This window comes from Seriola aureovittata, chromosome 8, assembly GCF_021018895.1.
Source record: "Seriola aureovittata isolate HTS-2021-v1 ecotype China chromosome 8, ASM2101889v1, whole genome shotgun sequence".
NCBI lineage: Eukaryota > Metazoa > Chordata > Actinopteri > Carangiformes > Carangidae > Seriola > Seriola aureovittata.
Window position 1 is genome coordinate 12,217,534 of NC_079371.1, and position 24,985 is coordinate 12,242,518.

The 24,985-nt window shown below is 40.2% G+C and overlaps 3 protein-coding genes and 2 long non-coding RNA genes across 20 annotated transcripts in view; 4 read left to right on the forward strand and 1 right to left on the reverse strand.

Moving 5' to 3' along the window:
* Window positions 1-3,353, forward strand: part of dlg3 (discs, large homolog 3 (Drosophila)) — a 79,840-nt gene extending 76,487 nt beyond the window's left edge. For all 13 annotated transcript variants that reach the window (XM_056382133.1, XM_056382139.1, XM_056382137.1 and 10 more), the window contains one exon: window positions 118-3,353. In XM_056382133.1, the coding sequence (XP_056238108.1) occupies window positions 118-224 (107 nt within the window). In that variant the 3' untranslated portion in view covers window positions 225-3,353. The remainder of the gene's footprint in view (window positions 1-117) is intronic.
* Window positions 3,048-13,281, reverse strand: tex11 (testis expressed 11). 4 transcript variants are annotated; one of them, XM_056382129.1, is made up of 29 exons: window positions 13,203-13,281; window positions 11,994-12,106; window positions 11,565-11,649; window positions 11,328-11,407; window positions 11,164-11,244; window positions 10,942-11,061; window positions 10,636-10,716; window positions 10,421-10,506; window positions 10,274-10,331; window positions 10,078-10,173; window positions 9,874-9,955; window positions 9,485-9,563; window positions 9,216-9,367; window positions 8,995-9,080; window positions 8,456-8,593; window positions 8,158-8,260; window positions 7,910-8,034; window positions 7,384-7,469; window positions 6,945-6,998; window positions 6,796-6,836; window positions 6,614-6,691; window positions 6,440-6,510; window positions 5,751-5,864; window positions 5,467-5,539; window positions 5,193-5,342; window positions 4,998-5,106; window positions 4,753-4,873; window positions 4,000-4,167; window positions 3,048-3,788 (listed from the first exon to the last, which is right to left on the reverse strand). In XM_056382129.1, the coding sequence occupies exons 1-29, from the start codon at window positions 13,264-13,266 to the stop codon at window positions 3,717-3,719; spliced, it is 2,766 nt and encodes a 921-aa protein (XP_056238104.1). In that variant the 5' UTR covers window positions 13,267-13,281; the 3' UTR covers window positions 3,048-3,716. The 4 variants fall into 4 exon arrangements, with proteins under 4 accessions (XP_056238104.1, XP_056238105.1, XP_056238106.1 ...); XM_056382130.1 differs by lacking the exon at window positions 10,636-10,716; XM_056382131.1 differs by lacking the exon at window positions 4,000-4,167.
* Window positions 5,551-11,257, forward strand: LOC130173174 (uncharacterized). The gene is made up of 3 exons (XR_008828375.1): window positions 5,551-5,649; window positions 6,806-6,851; window positions 11,172-11,257. It is a non-coding gene; the product is annotated as an uncharacterized LOC130173174 (long non-coding RNA).
* Window positions 13,261-15,074, forward strand: LOC130173173 (uncharacterized). Its single transcript, XR_008828374.1, has 3 exons — window positions 13,261-13,348; window positions 14,055-14,160; window positions 14,984-15,074. It is a non-coding gene; the product is annotated as an uncharacterized LOC130173173 (long non-coding RNA).
* Window positions 15,075-15,508: 434 nt separating this feature from the next.
* kdrl (kinase insert domain receptor like) overlaps window positions 15,509-24,985 on the forward strand; it is a 44,422-nt gene continuing 34,945 nt past the window's right edge. The window contains exons 1-3 of the mRNA XM_056382128.1: window positions 15,509-16,373; window positions 22,799-22,889; window positions 24,014-24,228. Of these exons, the coding sequence (XP_056238103.1) occupies window positions 16,310-16,373; window positions 22,799-22,889; window positions 24,014-24,228 (370 nt within the window). The 5' untranslated portion in view covers window positions 15,509-16,309. The remainder of the gene's footprint in view (window positions 16,374-22,798; window positions 22,890-24,013; window positions 24,229-24,985) is intronic.

Sequence of the window (24,985 nt, forward strand, 5' to 3'; positions counted from 1 at the left end):
ATTTGAAAGTTGTTTCAGATTAAGTTTCTCTCTACTTATCGATTAGTTGACCTATTGTTTCTTCTCCACTTCTGATGCAACTAACAAATATATTTGCCTGTGTGTTTGTGTCTCCAGCTATTGTACAGGGTGACTCACTAGAGGAGATCTACAACAAAATTAAGCTAATCATTGAGGAGCAGTCTGGTCCCTACATCTGGATCCCCTCCTCAGAGAAGCTCTGAGCTCCCTGCCGTCCCCTCTGCATCGGTGCAGAGCTCCCCTCCTGCCTCCCAGAAACCCCACCCAAGCCCAGATAGCCCCCCTCCCTCCTCCTCACCTCCTTTTTGCAGATATGTTTCATATCAAGTTTTAGTGTCATCATTATGTTACTCTCTAAATGAAAAAGAAGTCTTATCACCATTACTGTGACTGTGCACACCCCTGCATGAGTTTCTCAACAAATCCATTCAAGACTGGAAATGCCATTCCAAAGGAATTTGTCAAATGAAAACAAAAGGGAAAAGGAATAAATCCTTTTGTGAACTGGGACTGACTGAAGATCAGAATGTTTTACAGAAATCTGGAGAGAGGAGTTGGGATTCAAAAAGAAGTTGCAGGGGAACAGAGACAAATCATACAAGTTGGAACACTTTGTAAATGTTCATTAAAATCACATTTAAAAGACACGCAAGATGAGAAGTTGAAGACCAATTAAGGGTTGTTTTTTTTTGTTGTTTTTTGTTTTTTTTTCTAAAAAGACTGGATAAAATCGAGCCCTGCTGACGGTACTGTTCAAGGAGTCATCTCTCTTGTTTATAATGACTGAGGAAATTAGTGGAGGAGCCTACAAACTGGTGATCTATTTATCACAAACCAGCTTGCTGTTTGGTCGTCTGCCAGTTGTCTGTGCTGCAGCTGATAAAGACATCTCGGGAGGGAGATCAAGAGGAAGAAATGCGTTGTGAATCTCTACATTTATATTATGAAATCACAAGATAAATGATAAAATCCTACTGAGATTTTACTACATATTAAAAAACTACACATTTTACACTTCACTAGAATTGTCAATTTGGAGGGCTGTTTTCTTTCTTTCTTTTTTTTTTTTTTTTTCTTCTTTGGTTTTTTTCCTTCTTTGTGGGATTTTTTGCTTGTGGTTTTTAGCTGCTCTGTGTAAAGGATGGGGGTAGAGAAGTGTAACTGGGCTCTCTGCAAAACACCAAACTGCCTTACATCAAATACAAATTCTGTTTTGTGACTACCTGTTGTCTGTGAGGGAGGCTGCACACAATTGACAAGGAAGACCGAGGAAACCTTCTCATCTTTCCTTACTTTTTTGTGTCCTCCGACTGCCAGGAGGCCTGACTTGAGTGCAATAGATAAACAAAGTCTCGCCTCTGTGGGCGTCTTTTCTCCCCTGTATTTCAACCTCTTTGCTGTGTAATTTAAAAGAAATTTGGCCATTTGATTACAATTTGGACAGCCAGAGCCTCCTTACTCATGTTGAGCAGCAGACCACCCTATTACACTCTCTGCCTTCCAAAAGGATTCTCTTCTGATTGAATGGTCACATGGTACTGTCCTATCTGCCGCCATGATGGTGGCCTTAAAACGGGTAGAACAAGACAATAATTGTATTGGGTGTCTCTAACAATTAAAGAGTCAATATAACCTGTTTTGGATTGTCCCCCTGTGCCCCTACCAAAAACAACACTAAAGTTGGGTTTGATTAAACCTATATGCTTTGTGTATCTATAAACATATGAATTCTTAATGATTCTGTTGTTGGCAGGTGCTGAACCACTGTGTTGAGCTCGTAGTGCGTCTGGGGTGAGCTAGACCAGCTCAGGAATCTTAACGTACAGATACCATTTCCCCTGCGACTGAAAGGCCACGTTCGGGTGATGACACAGAAAGTTTATAGCACGAACAAGTACTCAAGGTACTGTCACATAGTTAAAGGCGTTTTCAACTGAACAGTGTAATCGGTTTGTATTACGCATCTTTTTCGTGAGGCGGGGAGCTTGTTCAAGGCCATCGATGTGGTCACCTTTTGAGTTGGCTGTAACATGGCTTCACCAGGATTGAAATGACCTGCTCCACCCCCCCATCCAGAGCTTGGCACTGTATGTTAATGTGTGCATGTGAGAGGGCACATCTGAAGAAGGAATACTGTGGCCCCTGATCTTGTGAACGTTCTCGCTTTCCTCCTCAGCTTTTTGAAGAGTGCAAGGAGATTTTTTTTCTTCCTCAGAGAGCCAGACCCAACAAGAAGTGGTAACCTAGACCTCTGGGTCCCCTGCTCTCTCCCACCCACAGAGCACCTGTACCTGCAGGCATTTTCTGAACAGGTGTGCCCACCTGCCAGGCACCACTGCTAAACCAGCTGTCATTACCTGTGTCAAAACCAGAGTTCAGGGAATAACCGAAGGGAACAGAGCCATTTATAAACTGCTTGCAGACTGTTTCAAAGGGTGTGGTAGCTGTACAATGTAAATAAGCCCCCAGCAGATCCCCCTCACCTGTGCTTCATGCATGTGTGAATCAAACTGGGACAAACATGTTTTATAGACCACAAATGTCAGGTAAGTAAAGTTTGAGCTACTCTTAAGATATACTTTCCATACAAATGTGCTGTATTGTTGGTATTTCTCTTCAAATGCCTATTGGAACACTTAACTAGTCAGTTTGGGAATTCAATTCCCTCAAATAGGGCCTGTCTACATGTGATTTATTGTGGAACGTGTCTGGGTGTATAGATTTTAAAAAATATATTGTAAAATAATTAAAAAGAGATGCAGGCAGAAACCTACACAACATCACAGAAACCAGGAGCATTGATCAATACATCATTAGAAGTTTAGAATTGGTCCTCTCTGGTGTTTAGCTGAAATACAGCTGACTGTTAACAATGTGTGTGGTATTCATACCTCAGTCAGCCATGTCAAAGCCCAAAGAACTTGATTTCATTTTACTCTTTCCACTGAGGTTGTGGTATATAACAAGATGGAACCTGAATGCCTCTGTGTGTGTATAATTGATGAGGGTCTTTGTTCTCATGAGAGAAATGATGACATGTATGCTTTTATTTTTTGGGTGGGGGGGTCAGGGTTCTTGTTTGTACTTTTGGGTGATGATGTTTATGTTATAGCACATCTGTGCAGTAAGTGCTTGCAAACATGAACCCTTTGATTGTACAGTAGTTTCCTTCCTGTCACTGCAGGTGGTACAGCCTATCAGGACACTTGGCCTCATGGTCTTCCCTGTCCTAGTCATGAGGGAACACAGTCCTGCAACTTTTGTTCGGGTTTTATTTTGGGACTTGACAAGAGTTTATTTGTTTGAAAATAAAATATGTGACTCAGTTATGATTTTGATGTGCTTGTTATTCTGCTTTAACTGACTCGGTGGCTTAAAAAATTGAATTACGACAATTGAACTTTTTTTTTTTTTTTTTTGAAAAAGGTTATTTGGCATTTTAGCCTTTATTGACAGGAGACATGGAGGAGGGTGATGTACAACAAAAGGCTGAAATCAAACAATGTGTCTTAACCTCTAGGCAACTAGGACACCCCACCAATACATAAAGTTTAAAGCAACAATTTCTCAAACTGCGATATGTGATGAACATTTTACCACATGTAGCTACAACGAACAGAATGGAACTGAATCAATTATAAATTGCCCTCAGTACAGACCGTTACAGCAGCAACAGCTGACCTGTTACCGTTTGATTATTCCTCCATGATGAGGTTCTTCTTGGCTTTGTCCAATCTGTCCAGGATTTCACTGTAGAGACCAGACATCTGTGTGTACACAAGACACAACTGTTTAAGTTAAAATGGTCTTGGCTACAATGATTGTTATATAACTTATTCTGCATAAAGCTCATGTGTTTCTTGGGCCAAAACCTTTGGCACATTTAGTAGCAGGATTAAACAAGCTCTAATATGCTCCAGTGCTACAACCACTTCTGTCTCCCTTATCCCTCTCCCTTCCTCTCCACCAGGCTGGTACCTGTGTCTCATAGCTCTCTTTCAGGGATCCTAAGTGACAGACGAAGCTCATGGCGAGGCCACACCACTTCTCAGCCTCAGAATACTGAGCCAGGCTGTACAGCAATATCCCTGTGTTCCAAGCCCGAGTCAGCAACCACAGGGTCTCCATCTCTGGGAAGTCGTCCGGCTACAGAGAAGAGCAGGAAGATGTTCAAAAGGCCATTTAACGGAGGCCACCTGGGTGACTCACTTGAGCCAAGTGTATGGAACGAAATCGGTGTTTTTAGTGGGTAAAAGCCTGTGAGTAACATTACTAACTTTCATCCAATCATGTTTTACTGTATGTTAACCTTTACTAATGCTTAATGTTAATGTTTTTCTCAACACTTTAATCTTGGGCTTTCAATTTGATCTAAAGAATTCCACAGCTTTTGAGTAATAACTCAATATGAAAGGGGAAATATGCACTGCCTCCAAAGCAGTGTAATGTCTCAATAATTTGATGCCTCTTTCAGAGCTGCAGCTCACCGGCAGTGTGATGACTTGTACAGCACATTAACATTCAAATTGGCAGGAAGGGGGTGGTGAATGGAAGCATCTGCTAATTGAAGTGCGGCTGAAAGCCCATTGATAAAAAGAGGCTTCTAGAACAGCAGGCAGGCATGGGCTGGAAGAGAGGGGGTTAATTATATAGCAGGCAGGCGGCAGTTCTGTTGGAGGGAACAGGAGGTGGGAGCCAAGGGATGGCGGTGTGTGATTGGCACTGACTCACTGCGGCTGCAATGATGGACAGGGCCTCCTCATAGTAGTCCCACACCTCCTCGAGCACATGGGCCTCCACCTCTGACACACCACTTGGGAGGGACAGCTTGATCAGGCTGTGAACACACTTGCTAAGATGGGGGCACAAAAACAGTCTCACAATCAAGAATCCTTTCATCCTAATAAGCACTTTGTGGAAATGGATCGCTAATGAAATGTCAAGGGTATTTTCATTCAGAGAAGTGACGGGTTTGCCTGCAGCAGGCCTGGTCAGCCTGTGGTTGTTTCTTGTGCAGAGAGAGAGCAACCCTCAAGGCCTTCTTGCACAGCAGAGGGAAGTGGGCTGGAGGCTCCATGGCTAAGGCTACATATAGAAAAATAAAGATGTCAGCATACTGCAAATACTAGGATGTATGTTTCTTTAATCATGCCAGGCCTCTTTTTTTTTACCTGCAATGATCTCTAGCACCTTCGTTTCAATGTTTTCAAGCTCCAGGACAGACTCCAGAACTGTCTCCACCTTGGGGTCATTCAGCTTTGCACGAGCTTCAAATTCATACAGCAGCAGCAGTGTGTCTGTGGGGTCCAACGGGAAGCTTCCTGTAAGTGCATGTTGAGAATACATTTCTTAAGATCCATTTTCACTTACAAAAGATCTGAGGGTTATTTGCTTCCTTATAACCTATACTGTTTCTTTTTTTTTTTTTTTTTTAACTCAAGGTACCCGATGCTTTCAGGGTTTTCCAGATCTCCCAACAGATCTGAATGTGCTCCAGAGCCTGAGTGAGCTCCTCGGTCTGTGAACCAAACAGAAACACAAAACAAGCAAGATTCATCATTGCCATCTAGTGTTTGGTTCCTCTTCAAAGGATTAAAATCAGACACCTACGCCAGCACCAGTAATGTGGTTAGTCACCTCTCCTCTCCACTGGTCTTGGTAAATTTCCATCCATGTGAATAGAGAGGATGCTAAATGTAGGATATGGGCAGAGGGAGTGGGTGGCACACCTGGTCAGAGTGAGGAGACTTCCTGCAGAGCTCCAAAGCGGCAGCAGCAGCCATTAGCAGACATGTCTTCTGGCCCATGAGCAGTGTGCGATCAGGAGGGCACAGCTGGGAGAGCTACGGGGCACATTTGACAAAGAAACTAAGGCATGGAAGTATGGCATTATTGTAATTACAGTATTTAGATTTGGATTTTAGTAAACCAAAGATAAAATGGCTGGTTCAGAAAAGCAGAAAGACAGTGGCTTGTGATCTGAAGGTCAGTGGTTTTGAGCACAAGACAAACTGGAAAATATGTGATGGGAGAGAATTGGAAGACATTCTCTCCTCATTCAACAACAATTTTTGAGGATTTTAGATGCTCTAAAATAAAGTAGTTCATCTCAGTTCCTCTGAAGCATCTGCTCATCAACAGCAGAAGCTTCTGTTTGTGTAGGGCTGTTTTCAGGCATGAATGCATGTATTTAAATGAAGTACGTGCACAACCTCTCATGGAGAAAAAGGAATTCTGATAAAGGTAAGGTCAGAAAGTCAGGACAGAGGTAAGTATCAGGATGGGACTATTGTGGTGACTCTTAAACTGATATGTTTATCTTTCTAAAGAAAATGTTAAATGCCTGTGTTATTGATCTACACCCACTTACTGTAGATATTGATTAATTCATCTGAGAAAGCAAATAAAGGGTACCTGCCTGGTAAGAGAGCACAAAGAAATCCCTCATTCTGTCAGGACTGCTCTCGCACTGAAGAGCCGAGTTCCAAGCTGTAATAAGAACACACGCACAGACAAAATGAAGGTGCTCCAACATTTGAAGTGATAGCATACCGTGTCAGATTAAAGTGACAAGAAGAGAGAGTCTTGGTACCAATCTTCCTGAACCAGTTAGCTTCATCTGTGCGTTGCTCCACAGTCATGTGAGACTGATGTGAAACTTTTTGCTGAGCTGCAGTGATGGCAAACAAAACATTTGCGGGATATGATGCACAGCTACAGATACTGTAGTTTCTTCCCAAAATGTCATTTCACCTGTGTTGTCTATCTACTCACCCATTTTTAGATATGGCAGCAGGACATCCAGACTCACATTCCTTCATGGAGCGAAGGTAAGAGATGTAAATCGTTTTTTTATTTTATTAAAAGCAACATCAGTAATACTATATAATTGCATGTTATTAGGTACTTTTCCTTCCACTCACCTCATCTCATCACTTGATTTTTCTAATGTGGAGAGCACGAGTCGAACCAAACACCTAAAAAAAGATGAATGGAGAATGAATGGAGAAACTGGTGTTGACCTCCTTTCTTTCACCTACTAACTGTATTATACAGAGACACACTTTTAGAGGAGAAGCAATGGAATATAGGTCAGTGGATCATAGAGGTGTATGGAAAACTAACAGACTCGCTACAGTCTCTCAGCACATGAGCCATCATTACTAAATGTTGTCACTTTATGTGTGAAACTCAAGCATCACGTTTTGTTTACACAAATGCTGGCTTCATGCTCCTTACTATTTTACTTTCATGTCAGAGATGATTTTTATAAAATACATGTAAATTTTGCTGCAGCTTAATTGTATTTTGTTATTAAACTCTCCAGTTGTATATTTAAAAAATATTTCAGTTCTCACAGACCTGAGAGCAGTCAGAACCTGAGCTTCATCTTTGGAGTTTTCACACAAACTCTCCAGTGCCTTCATGGCAGTTTCCTGCTGTTCATTCTGTCACATGGGACAAACATCCTCATCATCATTAATGCTTCCGCCCGCCTGTCATGTTCATCACAATCATACAGTATACTAAAAATAGAATTCACATACATTTTCTATTTATCTAGTCCTTACCCTTACAAATTGCTAATGTCTGGTCACTGCCCAGTACGTTTGCTGATAGTAGTTTGGGAAAGGGAATGTCCCCTAAATGTTAATCATAAATTATGAATACAAATATCACAATTAAGTGAAATTCTATTTGTACAGCCAGAATGAGTGCAATGACAAGGATATGATCCTTCATCGGCTACAAGTTGAGGCCCTATAACATCACAATACATTAAGACTGGGAAATGTGATAACAGTTCCACCAGACCTAACAAATTGTTTCACCATTAATTCCACAAATTTGACGACTGGTGTACAGAATCAAGTATGATGAGTGCTACCTCCAAAGCAATCTGAGCAGCCAGACTGAGGAGATTGGATGCAGCATTTTCAGATACCAGCAGTCTGTCCTCACAGGCCACGGGACACTTGGACAGAAGTCCAATCATATTCACTGCATCTGCAGCTGGTACAAATAAACAGCCTCATCACCAAAGATGCTTCAGATGTAGCAGTCACTAAACTGCAACACTACTACTATGCATGCCTTTACTGTATATGCTTTACAAATGTAATGTGTTGTGGATACCTTTCTTCACATTCTTCTCCTGTACGGCGATCTTGTAAACACTGAACTGAGTGAAAATGCTGTCAGGATCACATCTCTCTGCTTCTTTAATTGCCTCTTTGGCCTAGTGAAAACAGGTTTTCATATACAGTACATGCAAACATACTTCATATACATAAACTGTAAAAATGTGGCAGGACTGCTTGCCATTGCAGCTGTTGACATAGACAAACTACCTGTTTCTATCAAGGACCACCAAATGCAGCCACTGGACAACATTTATTTCCCTGACTTGCTGCTGTGGCTCAAGTTGCCTCACCTTTTCCAGTTGCTTCAGCTGCAGGAAACAGGAAGCTCTGTTCCTCTGCAATTTGGCTAAGTTGGGCTCCATTTGACCTGCCTTAAAGAAACTCAGGGAGTAGTTATACCACTGCAGAGCCTCAGAATAGTTCCTGGCCTGGACAGAAATATAAACATTAAGTTATACTTTATTTATCCCTGTGTGGAAATGAAGTCTCTGTATTAAACCTATCCTAACTATTTTATTAGCAGTAGGCAGCCTCAATGAAGGGATCAGGGACTAACACTAGTTCTGAGGCCAGTGCCTTGTTCAAATGCAGTGTAGGAGTATTCCTGACATGCATGTCTTTGTGTTTTAGGGAAACTATAGCACCAAAGGAAACCCACACACAGAAAAAACATGCAAACTCTAGTGTTAGGTGGGCCAACTACATCCCACCAGGCTTCTTTCTAGGAGACACCAGTGCTAATCACTTAGCCACTATGCTGATAATTATACATATGTGTAGACAATATAATATGTTGTAATAATGATAAACAAGGCTGTGTTTGGCATACCTCAAAGTGTTTCGAGGCCTTATCCCACAGCATGACATGTAAACTTGTCAGGGCCTGTGGAGTCAGCTGTTTTCCTGTATAGTGGCCTGTGTGGGTGTAGAAAATGGTAATAATACAGAGGCACAGCTAAAGTGCATTACTTGCATAAAATTCATCATGTTGTTTTTATTAATATCAGTCTTCTTCAAGAGATGGAATGAAAAAATAAATAAATAAAGTACCAGTGATAATGTCCTCTATCTTCTGTTTGCCCAACAACTCCTTGCCTCTCTGTAGCAGTAGCTCAATGTGCAAGACAAGAGCAGTTCCCAGGTCAGGGGACGACTCAAAGCGCTGACACACACGTTTTAAATACTCAAATGCCAGCACTTCTCTATGAAAATCAAAACAGATATCATTCAGAGTTGGCTAATATTTGTCTGGGCATGCCTACAAAGAAATGTGTATATGTGCCAAGAGAGAGCACTAGCAAAGATGCTGCAGTTTTTACCTGTCTTCAGACATGAGTAGTTTCACGGTGCCTAGACACACTTCAAGAGAAACCTCACACTGTAGCATCTCATTTAGTCCTGAAAACATATTTTGTGGTCTGCTTTTAAATGTGAATTTTAACTCCTGAAGTCACCCACAGCCACACATTAACACTCATTGTATAGACTTATTAGAGTATATATAGATATTTCTGGAGGAATTAAACTCATGAGTGGCCAATTTTGAGTTTTTATGAATGCACTTTTTTCCAGTAGCTTCAAAGAATCAAACTAACAACATTTCATTCTTGAATGTGCTTCTCTAACCTCTAAGCCACTGATACCCCACTGCTGCCTATGTTAATCAAGTTCTGTATAAATAATTCAATGAGGTCTGGTAATAACTAACCTCCTCTGATATGATCGTCTGAGGCTCCACATCTCAGGAGTATTCTGATCTTTAAGTACAGCCCAGAAGTGCTCACACATTCCTGTCAAATTTCACAGCAATTAGGTACAGAGCATCTGAGCTTTCTTTTTAGTAGGTGCATGCTTCATAATGCAAATATATATACAGAATATTACAACATGAAAATTATTTCTTGTATCCTACCTTGTTGGCTAAGTTGACAGCATTAAGAGCTTTCTCCTGAAAGCTGTGACAGTCCCATTCTAAATAAACAGTAGCAAGGAGTCTCAAAACCTTGGCCTATTGTGATGGAAATTGAAGATATTAAAAAAAACAACAAAAAAAACAATTTTAAATTGTATATACTGCTTGAACTTAACTTTGTACTGCGCTATCCTACCTGGACTTCAGATCCAGGGGCGTATTTAACATTCATTTTCCCAATATCATAGCTTTGGCTGAAAAAAACAGAAATCAATCCAAAACCCTTTCCCACTGCTTTCCTTGTCTGCACTTCTCTACTTGAATTAAACATCTTGATATTTACCTCAACCAAAAAGCACTCTCCTCAAACTTTCTCAGATTGTAAGTGTCTATTCCAAAGTTGTAGCACATAAGGGAGAGGTATGCAGTCTGCATTGAGGAAATATGTTCACAATTAACACACTTTCAATAACAATATGTATGAAAAGTACAAAACAACAATATGTAGTGTTGTTATAGTGTTAGTTATTTTCTTTTTTTTTTTTTTTTTTTTTTTACATCTTTTGGCAGCCGCAGCAGCATGTCTTTACAGCGCTGCATATAGGCCGCAGCCTCATGGTTATTCCCTTGACTTAAGGCCTGTAAAGTAGAAGAGACTTGAACTTCTTTTTGTCAGCAAACAATATAACGTTCCCTATTAGCACAGGATGAGATTTTCCCATCTCATTGTTTCTCAGTTCACATTTTAGCTGTCTCACACTTCACACTGCAAGTCTGTCAGAATAGCACTTCTTCAGCTGCCAAATATCACAAGAACAAATATTCACATTGAAGGTGTTGAGCATCACATGCGCCACAGCTCACCGACTCTGCCTGGCATGAGAGAATTCGAAGCAGATCCTTCTCCACATCCTCCTTGCATGAAGTGATGTCAGCTGCTCCATCACCTCTGCACGTTAGTTGGCTATACAGGGTCTCCACGCTCTAGGGATATTGTATGTTGAGTAATTTGTGAAGACACCACATTTATGTTTGCTCAAAACTTTGTTAATAAACTTTGTTGAAACTGTTAATTTTTTTCTTGACCTTGACAGCCAGTCTTAGGAAGTGATCTGCCATCTGAGAATTTTTGCAGTCCAGCCATGTTCTCCCTGTTTTGCTGGCCATCTGTAAAAATTAGACACTGACAAACAGACCCTATCCCCCTGAAATACTGAGCACTCACGGAGGGTGCCTACAGTAAAGCTTACCAGGATCTGCTTGCGGATAATGCCCTCTGTTGGATTCTCAGGCTCACAGCAGTACAGCAGACTGCATGCGACATGACGCACTGTAAAGAAGGTGAGAGCATTTGAATGTGTCGTGAGATGACTGTGGCTATCCCTGCTTGCAATCCCAACATTGTTTCAACATTATAGATGATATGTCTGAGTATTTTCAAGTATCATACTCATCATTAAAAATAAATACTGTAAGTAGAGGTGTACCTTTGGCCTTCTGATTTTTACTCATAGTGGTGCCCACATTCTTGGTGACTGCCCAGTTCCACAGCTGGATGGCACACTCCTCAAACTGTAATATAAGTAAGAAACAGAAGTATTCATGCAACTTAAAAATTCAGTCAACTTATTGGCCACATAAAGGTGATATAAAGCTATATTAGAAAAAACAATTGTTTACTTAGTAAATAGACCAAATGAAAAGTTGTTACAACATTCATGTAAATTATGGTAGAACCAGACCAAAAAGTTACACTATATCACTTTTCAAGAAAATAAAAGAAAGAATTGCCAGGGCGAAATATCTTTGTTAGCATTCAATACGGTGTTTTAGGTCCTGTATTACAAGACATAGCATAGATCCCTAGCCAGGACTGTGGGCTATAGTCAGACTCACTCTCTCACACTTGTATCTACCTGTAGAGCTGGTATTTTGGGGAAATCCTCTAGGCCAGAGACTTCAGAGAAGAGCTTCTCTATCACCTCATCATAATCTGTCTGCTGTTTCTGCAACAGGTTCTCTGTGAGACCTGCATATGCACAAAAGCAAATGCACATGTTAACAGTACATCAACAAAACAACAGAACATCCCATCTCCACAAGTGGTCAGTGATGTCTGACACAGTATATCACATATCACAATATCGTTTTTGCCCAGTTCCCTGATAGCAACCTTCATTTCACCATGGGAGACAAAATGAGAAATGTGTAACTCATCACTACCTTCTGGTTGGACTCAGAAAAGTAAACATACCACTTAACAGTACTGTCCAGTCAGCAACAAAAGCACTATCCTACAAAGTATAGGTGGAGCAACAGTTAGCTAAAGTGAGTAGGAAAACACTCTTTCACACTATTACCTAGAAAGAAGTGTCTCAATAGTCAATTTCACTTCTAATGTGTGTCTCATGGCAATTTTAAAATATTTATTGGTATAACATATATTAATAAATTGATATATGAATTTGTTAATGCTGACCATTAATTGATTATTTAGTGTAGTTATTCGTTGTAACATCATGAAATGCATAACTTTTTTTCAGATCCCAAAGTATTCAACAATATAAAATAAATTGCACAACTCTTCAAAAGTTGAGAAGCTGTTACCAGTAAGTCATTAATATGTTTACCTAATAAATACATTATGTAATTGTTTTTCCTCGTTAATTAGCCAATTTTATGCCCAAAGATTATATCAGGGTTATTTGAATGCACCCTCGTTGGATCAATTAAACCTTAATGTTATTACTACCCTGATGTTAAGGTAGGTAATGGTGTCAAAAGGCTTAGGCTTAGTTAGCCTGCCATAATAAGTTACTCTGTACTTCTGTATTACGATGTAAAGCAAATTCACTTTTATTAATTTTAGACTAAGCTCGGTAAAACATTAGGGTAAAATGCATAAATCATATATGGGTGGAAGTCTTGGGTCGCTATGGTAACCTTGCTAACTGCTAGGGACCTAGCTAGGATGGAAGTTGAGTTATGTTAGCTAACTTTATCAGGACATCGATTTGTTGCGTAAATTGTCTTAGTTGGACCGCAGTTTATCGCCTAAACTGTCTTAAACCAATACGTGGTATAACAAATAGTGTTTACACAAAGTGACCGGGATAGTTACTCACATTTCACGGTTGAAACAAACAGCTCCATATTTTGGGTTTCAGCCAGGACAGGGTAGCTTGTCATGGTTTGATTGACAGTTTACACAAATGCCCGCGAAATTCGTCCACAAAGGGACGAGCTCAAAGGTAACAAAATCAAAGTTTGGGTAAGTGTTAACTTTCAAAGACGTTATGTGTGTTCATATATTATTTTTTACAAAGAGACGAGCATTTAGTTATTAAAATACTTGGTTACAGTTATGTGAGACATTTATTTTACTATTAGCTAGCATTTAGTGATATTGATATGAACACTGATTGAACACTAATCACCGTGATGGTTACCATGGCATATTGATTTTCTTTTCCAAATTTCCCTTCACACAGGAAATTTTGACTGGTAAACAAAGCTGCAGAAAATAACGTAAATTGTGGGTGCATCAATGACATTTAGGTGTTAATTTAATATCAGTACATGCTTGCATGGTGGCACACCCATAGACTGTAACTGGAACAAAGCCATTATTAATGGTATTAGTTACAGCTGTGCTTAATTCTGTTAGAGCAAGTCAAACGTTATCAACATTGAGATATTTTAGTTTCCTCTCTAAAAAGGGGAGCAAACCTCACTTTTAACATATTTAATTCAGTGCCAATCAAATAAAAACTGAAGGCCTAATTGTTCATTTCTTATACAGCTCCTGGCTTGAAAACAGACAATTTGTAATATTGCCAACATGCAAAAATAGTTTTGTTAATATTGTGGATGATAAACCTTATTTTGTACACAAACATTTATGCTATATTCCTTTCTTACAAATTACAGTATGAATGGGGCCCTCTAAATACTGACTACGGCCATTTCATCAACAGGGCAGGCAGTCAGACCCCCTCCACTCCTCTGCTGAAGAAAGACTTTTCTACTGGTTCATTTACCCAAGAAGACGTTGCTGTTGAAGCAAAAGGAAGAGTGCATGCTGTGAGTGTAGAACCAGTTAGTCCCCCATAGTGTGTTTTGAACACCAGATTCTAAAATAAAACACTTGAAATCCACCCCTCTCAGCTAGCAACTTCCAGCTATTGTTCATCTGGAGACTTATCTGCTGCCCTCTTGGCCCAGAGGGAATGTCTCCCTTACTGACGACTTAAATTGTGAACACACGCTAAGACATTGTTGAAGTAGACAAGGCAGTTTCTTGCAAACCTAAATTCTTTCTTGTGCATTTAGTGCGTTACTGACGTTTTAAGGTTTATAGCGTCTCATCTTTACCAGTGTTTCATTATTAAGACTTGATAGCCCGTGCCTTGCAGCCATTTTCTTAAGACTATTACTGTTTGAGAGTCTTGTCAGAGTTATGCCTTATAGGGTTGATTCCGAAGTCTACAAAGGGAGAGGGGTGAATTTACTGTTTCTTCACCACTAGATCACAAGACTGAGTGTCCACAGTCTCACTGAAGCTTAGAAACAAAGTAATCCAACAGACAAACTTATTATGACCCCTTTTTTGGAATTAACCAAGCAGAAGAGAGCTAAGTTTTTGTTTGCTCTTTCTAGCCACTAGGCATGAACATTACTTAATGATTTCCTTGAGTGGTTTCAAGAAAAAAACTCAAAAACTGTATAGTTCAAACTATACTGAAAACATTGAACTAAAATGCTGATAAGTGTGCAGGAAATCTTTGAATTCTTAAGTTGTGACTGTGCTGTCTCAGAATCACAGAGAGCAAAAGTACTCCCATGACTGGGATGTTATAAATTGTTTCCCAGGTTCTCATGCCATGTCGCTGTTTTCCTGGTACAGTGATGGAAGAGTGCTGCTCATTGCATTTCACCACCGCTGGTCCTCATCCGCAGTGCACCACCACTCCCGATCCAGTCCCCAAAATGGTGGCTTCTCAATCCTAACGTGGGCGGAAAGGTGAGGGGCAGGATGTTCTTATTTACAGTGCCTGCTACTATGACCTACAGCAGCAAAGTAATTGTTGTGGTGATAAAAAAAAAACAGTCTGCAGTACATCCACACACTGCAGGGTACTGCCAGACAAAAGAGAATTATTTACATTGATATAAAAAGCAGTGTATCCTGTTTCTGAAGTTAAAAATAAATCCAGCAAATATTTATTCTAAAGACTCAGGCAGATAGATTCAGTCTGATATGATGATTGTTTACTTTTTACTCCTTTTCCTCTTGAGACAAGATTACTGCAGTTACCTTTAACCTTAGATACACATTAGATTGATTTGATCAAAGGAAGGGTTACACACAAAGATGATGCACTTTATAATTTGACTCAAAATTTACATTTAGAAACATTCACTAACCACAAATCAGTGAGGTAATTTTGATATTAACCAGCCTTGCTACAGTGCTGTAATACATATGTGAGTGGAGTTTTCCACTAGAAGTAAATATACAAATTAATGTGATTTCTATTGCATACTTTCATATTTAATGGTTTTACTGTAACATTCCTGCACCGTTTCTAGTAGTTACTCATTTTGTTGACCTGACATAAAATGTGTTGCATGATTGTTATGGATCTCCTCTTCGGTAGTCTGAAAAGAGACGTTGTCCCCCCCAAAAAGTGACGTTGCATCCTTCCTCTGTGTCTCCATAAAACGTGCCTCACGCATGGACTGTAAGTGCTGAGGCGAAAGGGAGGAGAAGTTGTCCAAGGCGCGCATGTTAGGCAGGAGCTGATTGATCTAGCCTTTGTGGGCCATACCGGACAACTGTGAGAGACTGAAAATACCACTCACCCAACTTTTGTTTTTCACCATCCCTTATATTTCATTCATCTAACATTTTTTTTGTTCGAGAGCACCTGCCCGGAGCTTACAGCGGTTCATCCGGCTCCTCATTGCGGGATCGGGACTACCCAGCTGCGCAGGAGAGCTCCCCAGCAAAACGCGTCATGGGATACAGGAGAATCACTGCCGGTTTTTGTATGTACACCTGAGGGGTTTGTGGATTTACAACACGGTTTTTAAAATAGACAACAAGACTCTTTGATTTACTGGCTTGAAGAAGAAACTTTTGTCAGTCACCCGGAGTGATAAGCCTCTGCCAGGGACTCTTATTTTTTATTCTAACACACGCTTTGGATTTTGGCGAAGAGTTGGCAGGATGGTCGCATCCGACTGCTTCAAACTGGCCGTTCTCATCTCGTGTTGTTTATCACTCACAAATGGTAAGACGTAATTTATACTCATGCAGATGAGTAATTATTACACGTAGCAGAGTTTTATGGATGAAACAACACAGTTTGACTGTTTGGTTTGTTTCAATGAATGGCTGAATGCATACTGTTTTACAGACATCTGACATAATCAGCTGCCAGTTATCAACAGGAGAAGTAGGCTACACAAAAGTGGCTTCTTTTTATTCTTCATCTTAATAATAATAATAATGATAATAACAATAATAATGAGAATAATAAAATAAAAATATGCCCTTTCTTTGCTCCTACACTTTGTGGAACATTTTTATTTTATATCGATATAGTAGAATATTCAATTTGCATGTTTTAGGAAAATTATCCGTCAACAATTGATGCCACCTATTGGTCCTGCACTTCCCACTTGAGCCACTAGAGGTAGTCTTATCCTGTTGTAATTGGGTGATTATTAACAAGTTAATAAAACGTGTTGATTCTGACAGCTAATTGTAACAGATGTCCACACTTTATATTCAAGTGTAAAAAGTGATGGAATTTTAATGTGGTTGATTTGGATTTGTTTTTTCAGATATTCTATTATAACTTATTATTGCAAGTAAGCCTTTTGCTATATGTTATGAAAAACGTTTATTCCAGCAATTGTTATCTGTGGTTGAACAGGATTAAACATTCTGGGAAGAGAATGCATGTTTCTATCTGACAGTACAATCAGCTTCATTGTCTCAGTGTCACTCCACAAAAACAAGATAGTGTTTAAAAGGTGGATGTTCTTCCACCTTGTGCCAGGTCTAGTGTGCCACAGTAAGGATTCCTCATCATTTCCAAATAAACAGCCCGTCCAAACAAAGGAAATACTGTTCACGTTCACCCCCTTCCCCCAACTACGCACACACACACACTCGTACACACTTTCAGCCTATGAAGCTTTGTCTATGATGTTTTTTAAGTAGATTTCCTTCACTGTCCACACACAAAGCGTGGGAAAGACACAAAGGAGGAAGCGGATGTAGGGGCAAGAGGTAGCCTGGAATTGTTCTGGCTAGTAAAGGTCACGGAAATGTGACACGCTACCTGAGCAAAGATTTCTTCCTGGAGCTCCTTATGCTCATATTGTGCTATGTTAAACTCCATCCACAAGACAATGGCAGGGAGGGTGTTGTTTCTTCATAGTAGCTACAGACTGGTAGAGCCATTAATTATTGATGGTGCATCAGGCTGTCTCTGTATAAGCTGCGGAGTGTAACAGGTTTACACTGGTAAATATGACACAAAGCTGTAAAGATATGATAATTATGCATGTTACGCCACCAAAGTTCATGTTGCATCCTGTCATTAACGCCACAATATTTGAGAAAAAGTTATTATCAGACACTGATAGAGGCTTTGATCATGTTATTTATACACATTTAAACAGTCTTCTTATCAGTATTCATCTTTGTAATTACATAAGTGATTGAGAGGAAAAAGGTAATTGTTCCGTCGCAGAAATGTCTGGAAAATTTGTCAATATTTAACATGCAGCTGCTTCTATTCAAAAAATGAGCACAGACACCTTTGTGACACCAATTTAAGTAAGGCATAACAGTTCAGGCTAGATGCTTGTATTGCGGATTTATTTCAGTTGGCATGTGTAATGGTTAACGACTTAAAGTCCTCTGTATATCAGTAGGGATGTTATCTAATAATATTGATTCAATTCGAATTGTGTCTGTAAATTTCATAGATACGTTTACTGAAATTATTTCTTGTGTTATGCAGGTGAATTCATCCTAGAATTATGAGACAAAACTGAAGGAATAAGTTCTAGGTATAGAGTTACATAGCTTTAGTCAGTAGCATTGTAGGCCAGAGGCGAAACAAAACTTTTTCTTTTACTCCTCATGGTTTCTTCTCTCTTAGTCTTTACAGCATTGTCTTTTTCTCCAATGGGGGCAGTATTTCTTTTGAAGCTGTCTTTCTAGCAGAGGGAGTTTATATGTGGTGTCTAATTTGTTTCGGAGCCATTTTTTCCTTACCTGCTTGGATGCTTAAAATGTAGTGAAAAATGGGAGTGATGAGAGATCCGCCAAGTGCAGTGGAGACTCATTGCTCATTGGTGGTACATCTGGGTCCATGCAGGAAGCACAAGAAACACACACACACACACACACACACACACACACACACCTGGATTGGGAGACTTACCAACAGAGCAGAAAAAGTAATTTCTTACACAGGGATATTTAACTTTACAAATTGCTTTGAGTAGCTGTTCTTATAGGATGATTGCAGCATCTGGTCCATACTAGACATATCCACCCTGAGTTAGCAATGTATTTTCTTTGAATCCTGCATGAGATTTCAATTTCAAGGAGCTTCTGTCTGCCTACAACTCTTAATCATATATTATGGAACAGGAATCCTCTGGGTTTACCATTTAGGTCTCTCATGCAGGAGATTCCTGTTTGTTGGCTCTCCTCAACTTTATATAACCTAGAGTGGCCACCCATCATTGCCAGATGTTCCTTTATTTTGCTTTTTTAAGAGGAGTCTGGGGCATTTTGCCTCTAAATCTCCAAAGGCTAATATATGGCTAATAAAAAAGGCGCTCGCCCTAACTGTTGTCTTAACCTTGCAGTTGGCAAAGTGGAAGGTTTTCAGAAGGGCTCTGAGTGAGAGAGTACGCCAGGACACATGCAGCACAGCTAGAGCAGTGGTAGCTACTCCTTATTTTGGCAGGTGGCTCCAAGCCTTGTCAATGGTTTCAACTTGTTGTTGTGATTCTGCCAATCGAGGTTTGAACCATTTGCGAATTTGTCTCCCTGTTTATCTTGAAAATTTCAAACTAAAGGCAGCATACCGTGAAATATCCCTGGCACAGAACGCTTGTGCAGCAAGATACAGCTGTAGCTGCACTGCTGTGTCATCAACACTATGAAAACTTGTGATTCTTTTAACTTGCTAAACTCAGAAGTGGTGGATATGAAGCACTTTTAACAGTTCGTTAACAGAGTAGTGGCATATACCTTTTGAATGGTCACTTTTAACCTTATCAATGAGACACACACATCAGTTTATGTAAAGTTTATTGTTTTGCCGTAGTGATAATAATTATTATCATTGCAGTGCAGGAAGCTTATCTCCCAGATTGGTGACCATTCGCCACTGTTTTGCTCGTGTTGCCATTGCCTGAGTACAGTGAAGATGACTCACCACCAGTGACCCTGCACTCTTTTGTCAAACAATAATTCCCTCTCCACCCTTTTTATGTATTTTGCTATCACAAAAGTACACTGAAGTGGCAAGGTTAAACAAAGGAATCATCATGCCATATTGTTACTTTTGCCTTGAAAACACCCCCAAAAAAAAGAAAAAAAAGAAAAGATCTTCTCCCCGTGACTCTCTAGACAGTGTTGCGTCGTTGCATGACGGGACGGGAAGTACTGGGAGATGAAGTGTACTCTCTGCAAAGAGAAGGGAATTCCGCACATTATTCTGTACACTTTAAGGGCTGTGACTTGGAGTTTCCCGTTGAATCCAGAGACAGCACAGTCATTTCATACAGTAATAGTGGTCTATATTACGCAATATCAAACATGAGCAACTGGCAGCATGCCGCAGCAGCAAGGCTGGTAAAATCTTGCCAACACTTACGCCAACTCCCAATATCATTTCTCTCACATTTTCCCAGAGCTCCTGTCTTGCTGTTCACATATTACTTGTCTCTTCAACAGTTTGTTATATCCTCACGCTTTGGTTCTGTAACTTTGTTGTAAAATGGTAACGCTGTGCAGTAGGTATTGGTTTAAAGTACCAAAACAGAAGGCTGCAAATCATTTGAGAGTTATGAAAATCTGATACAAATAAGAAGTATAATAATGTTAATGACTCACTGTTATGGATTTATTTTCTCAGTTTATCTCTCCATAGTTGTGCTCGGAATATCTGAATATCTGTCACCATGATAATTTATAATTCATAATACAAAATAATTCATGCTGTTTTTATGATTAGAAATAACAACACACTTTTTGTGCCCCTATATCCTTAATCTAGAGTCAACAATTTCAGTTGCATTGCTGAACCTCTAGCTTGCAATAATTTAAAAAAACTTTTAGTTTTTGTCATTGTTTGTCTGTTCTTTTAGACTAAATATTTAAATGGGATTTTCTGAGCCACAAACATTTCAGAATAGTGTAGAGTAGATCCCGGAATCCAACACTGAATTTTTAGTCTTTCCTGACTGCCAGTGAACCTTCAGGACCACAAATGTTTTTTCCAAACACTGTGTCCTGTGCCACTTCCTTCCATCAATGGCAAGTGAGGACAAGGACATACAAATGTGATCCTGGTCTCATCTTTGTTAACTTGGCATTGTATCAATAATCAGTTTGATGCTGTGTCACTGGCTCAAGACCTCTTCAAAAGTTGATTGAGAAACTGAAGCAGAAGTCACTCGGCCTCTCTCTCCCTCACTCTGTTTATTCCATGCCTGTCCTCTTTTCAGTGGCTCTTAATGAGAACCAGCTTCAGGGCTCTTTGAACCAACACAATAAGCACAATTTCTGGCATTTTTTAGGCGATCTGCTGGAGGAATGCAGCACACAGCTGTTGCAGGGGGTTAGGGGTGTCAGGACGCTTGCTGAGGTCAGCGTTGGGCAGGCACTGGGGCAAATGGGAGTTTTAGGGTGTGAGTATAGAGAGACAACCGTGGGATATTTTTTTTTCTCTTTTAGTGGCCTGTTGTGGGGCCCTGCTGATTCATCCATCTGTAGTGAGTTACTGAGGAGAATAGAGGAAAAATTGGGCAGTTTTAAGAGACGAGCTCCCTACCAGTGCAATTCAAGGTCAGGATGATGTTTACGGTTGTTTTTTTGGTGTTGTGTGCAAGCAGATGCCACCTTTCGTACGCGTTGGGTTTGTATCGAAAGAAATGACATGTTTAACATGCAGAAATTTGACTTCTATCAGGATACATTGTACTTTTTATCTTGCCATTTGTATTTATCTGTTTCCACAGATCAAATTCTCATTTCCAGCAATTCAATTACAAGAGCTTGCTGTCATTTTTCAGACATGAGGCAAAAAAAAACACAATTAGACTCGGTGCAATTAGAATGTTCCTCAGGAAATTTTTTTGGCACCTACAGAGAAACCAACAATTGATAGTTATTAACCTGTGAATTGTGATTGTGTAACTGTTTATTAAGATCAGGAACCTTAACAGGATTTTTATTAATCTAATAAACAGCTGAAAGCACGTGGTATCACAACATGACAGAGTGTGAGCCACAATCCTTCCCCTCTGCATAACCTTGGAAACAATAAAACAATAATGTTATAATATTTTGGGTGGAAGTCAATACTGAGTGCCACTGCCAACACCGGCAACGTCAGCTCATTCTTTGCACAACAGCTGTTCTTAATAATAGACAAATACTAGGCAAGTGTGCGTGTGTGCGCGTGTTTGTAAATGCAGGTGTACTTGCGTATGTGTGTGGGTTTCCATATGCGTGAGCAAGCATGTGTGTCCATCAGCAAGTTCATGTGTCATCATGTCAGCCTGCTAGTACACCTTTGTGTAACTCCATTGTCTTTCTTGACTCTGTGCTACAAATAAAGGTTTCCCTGAAGGCTGTCATATTTGGAGGGTTGACTTAATAAACTTGTTTTTTGACCACAGTGACAAGCTGTTCAGGAATCTCAGTGAAAAGAAGGAAATCACATATGGGACTGTGACACCTCCTGGACAGCAGCGAGAATCACAGTGCTTCCTATGTTGAACGCTGTTAGATGGACCTCTCAACAGACATCACCTCAACCCCTACTTTCCCCCTGATACTGTAATAATAGCATTTAGAGTGCAAGTTCAATGGTAAATGAAAAAAATACAAAGGGAGAGGAAGGGAGCAGCCCACTAAAGGAGGTTGAGCGGTTGATTTAGATGAAACACGTCCAAAGACACTCATCAGGGTCTGCCTCAGTTCTCGTGATTCTGACTGCTTTGACCTTTCTGGCAAAGTAGCACAGCTGCTCCCCATATTGTCCCCTTCCTCCCTCTATTCCCCTTTCTCTCTTTCTTTCTTTCTGCTCATCCCTCGCCACTATCCATTCAACAACCTGCCCTCCCAGCACTGGAAACACCCCTAGTGCTCTCAAGGCGGACAATCACTTGCATAAGAGGCAGGAGTAGATCAGCACAAAGTGAACCCACATTTACGGCACCGAAGCCATTCATAGGAATTTCCAAAATTTTTTTGTTTTCCATTCTCTCATTTAGTGCGATAGTGACTGACAAGCATTATTGAAGAGATACTGTAAATGTGCAGGTTAGTTTGACTATGTTCCTAACTGTTCTATGTGTTTGTTTCTTTGTGTGTGTGTGTGTGTGTGTGTGTGTGTGTGTGTGTGTGTGTGGTGTGTGTGTGTGTGTGTGTGTGTGTGTGTGTGTTCAACAGGGCATTTCAAGAGAGAGGACTCGCCTAAGATTCTGCCCTCTGATAATCCCCTCATTCTTCATGAGGGTGATTCATTACACCTCATATGCAGGTTTGTAACAAACTGATTTTTGTCAATGACAAGTAAACCAAAACAATATTTTAAATACAATCATTGTTAAACAACTTTTAAATTCAATGTAGCAGGTGATTAATAATGTCAATTCCTTATTTATGTGGCAAAGTTAGGTATTTTATCATGTAGAAATTTGCCACAATCAAAGAAGTTTATGATTCCAGATTTTTTTGTACCTTCCTGGTCAGTTATCGGAGGTCAGTCAGGAGGAGAAGGGTCTGTTTCTGAGCTGTCACTGCAGCCATATAGTTCAGACCCTGGATTCATTACAGGACAGAAAGGCCAGGGGGGAAATAAATGGGACATGCCTGGGCCACGGGACACTTGTCGGCAACAAAGAAGCTGGGACGATCCACAGTCCTTGACAGGAACCAGTGGTGGTGGTCCACATTTATCAGTCTGTTGCAATTTCCTTTAGGGATGGTGGGACCAAAGTGTGCTGCATTCACATTTGTTAAGAATTTAGAGAGTCTTGCATCATGTTGTAGGCCCGCAAGGAATGTTTAGGAACTCATGTCTATCTAATGTAATGCTTCCCTACAAGGTCATATGCTAGGAAGCCTGGCCCATACAGTACCGTCTTGTTTTCTGTCTCTGGATAAGAGATGGAGGTTGCTTGACCCAAAATTCTGCAGGCAAAGTTAGTGGTATGCAAAACACGTTTGATGTTCCTCTGGGATCTCTGTAATGAGAGTTTGAAAATGGATGCTGTGTGGAAAGAATGTGTTAGCTGAGCACATCATTCAAGAGAAATATGTTCCCATGTGAAAGTTCAAGTTATCGGACAACTCAAGATCAACCTAAAATAAACTTAAAATGAACATTAAGCCAAAAAATCCCAAGGGAAGAAGCAGTTGCTGCCACCCTGAACTAAAGAGCTTGTAAGGTTGTTGCCAGCTGTGTTTACATAGGACATATACCAGTCCTTTGTTTACATAGAACAGATCAACAATAATGTAATATTGATCTGTCAAATTTGTCAACATTTTTGATTGTACATTTTGTTTCCCATCTGTTATCAAACTTCAAAGTGATTGGACTGATTTAAGTAACATTGTCTTCCAGTTCATCTAATACTGTCCCACTCTGTCTTCTGTCAGAGGTCACAGCCCAGTGCACTGGACACTTGCTGCGCCCCAACGATCCATTTCATCAGAGGGGGTGAAGGTGCAGCAGTGTGGCAGACATCACCCCCACTCAAACTGCAGCAAACTGACAATCACACACTTGAGTGCCAACGACACAGGGAAATACAACTGTAAATACTCCAAAAATGATTCAGACAATGGCACCTCGACCTATGTCTATGTCAAAGGTGAGACCTGCAAAGTGCCCTTTGTATGGGATACTGGTAGTGACCAGCTCAGATTATTGACCCTTTAAAAAAATCAGTCTGTGCAGTCTGTGTTAGATGTATGACACTGAAATGTTCCCCTTCAGACTAGTGAATGTAAGTAATTTTCCAGCATGTGAAAAACTGAATGTAATGTTGTTTAGAAATACAGAGGACTGGTCTATAAACTGTAGCACCGATAAGGGGGTTCTTTCCTTTTGAACTTAATTGTTTTTCTTCGATCCACGATTTAACTGTGTTTGTGATTCTCATCTGCTGACTCAAGTGAAGGGGGTCTAGTGTTAAAATGAGCAGTGGCACTTGATGGACAAAATTAAATGGTCAGTGAGAAATGTGATATTTTCTTGATGACTAAAACCTTTTAAACAGCAAGAAGAGGAATAAGTCAGTGAGAACAGAAAAAGTGAAACAAAATGTTGATACAGGGAATAAATTATATGAAAGAAGGAAGGAAGGAAAGAAAGAAAAGTGCAGTTTTGATTCATTTTGAAACTATATGCACTATGTATGACTATAGTTGGTCCTTACATGCAGACTGCTGACTAAAATCTACTGGCATTCAGACTGTAGAGACAGCAGTTCTCCTTCCCAGAGAGAGTAAGTCAGAAAGAGGAAGTGGTTTCTTTGGTACCATGGTTTGTTCTGGAGGTGGAAGGGTGAGCGTGATTGCACGGGAAGCCCTGGTCATTGACTGTGATTTCCTGCTCCAGCTACTGTT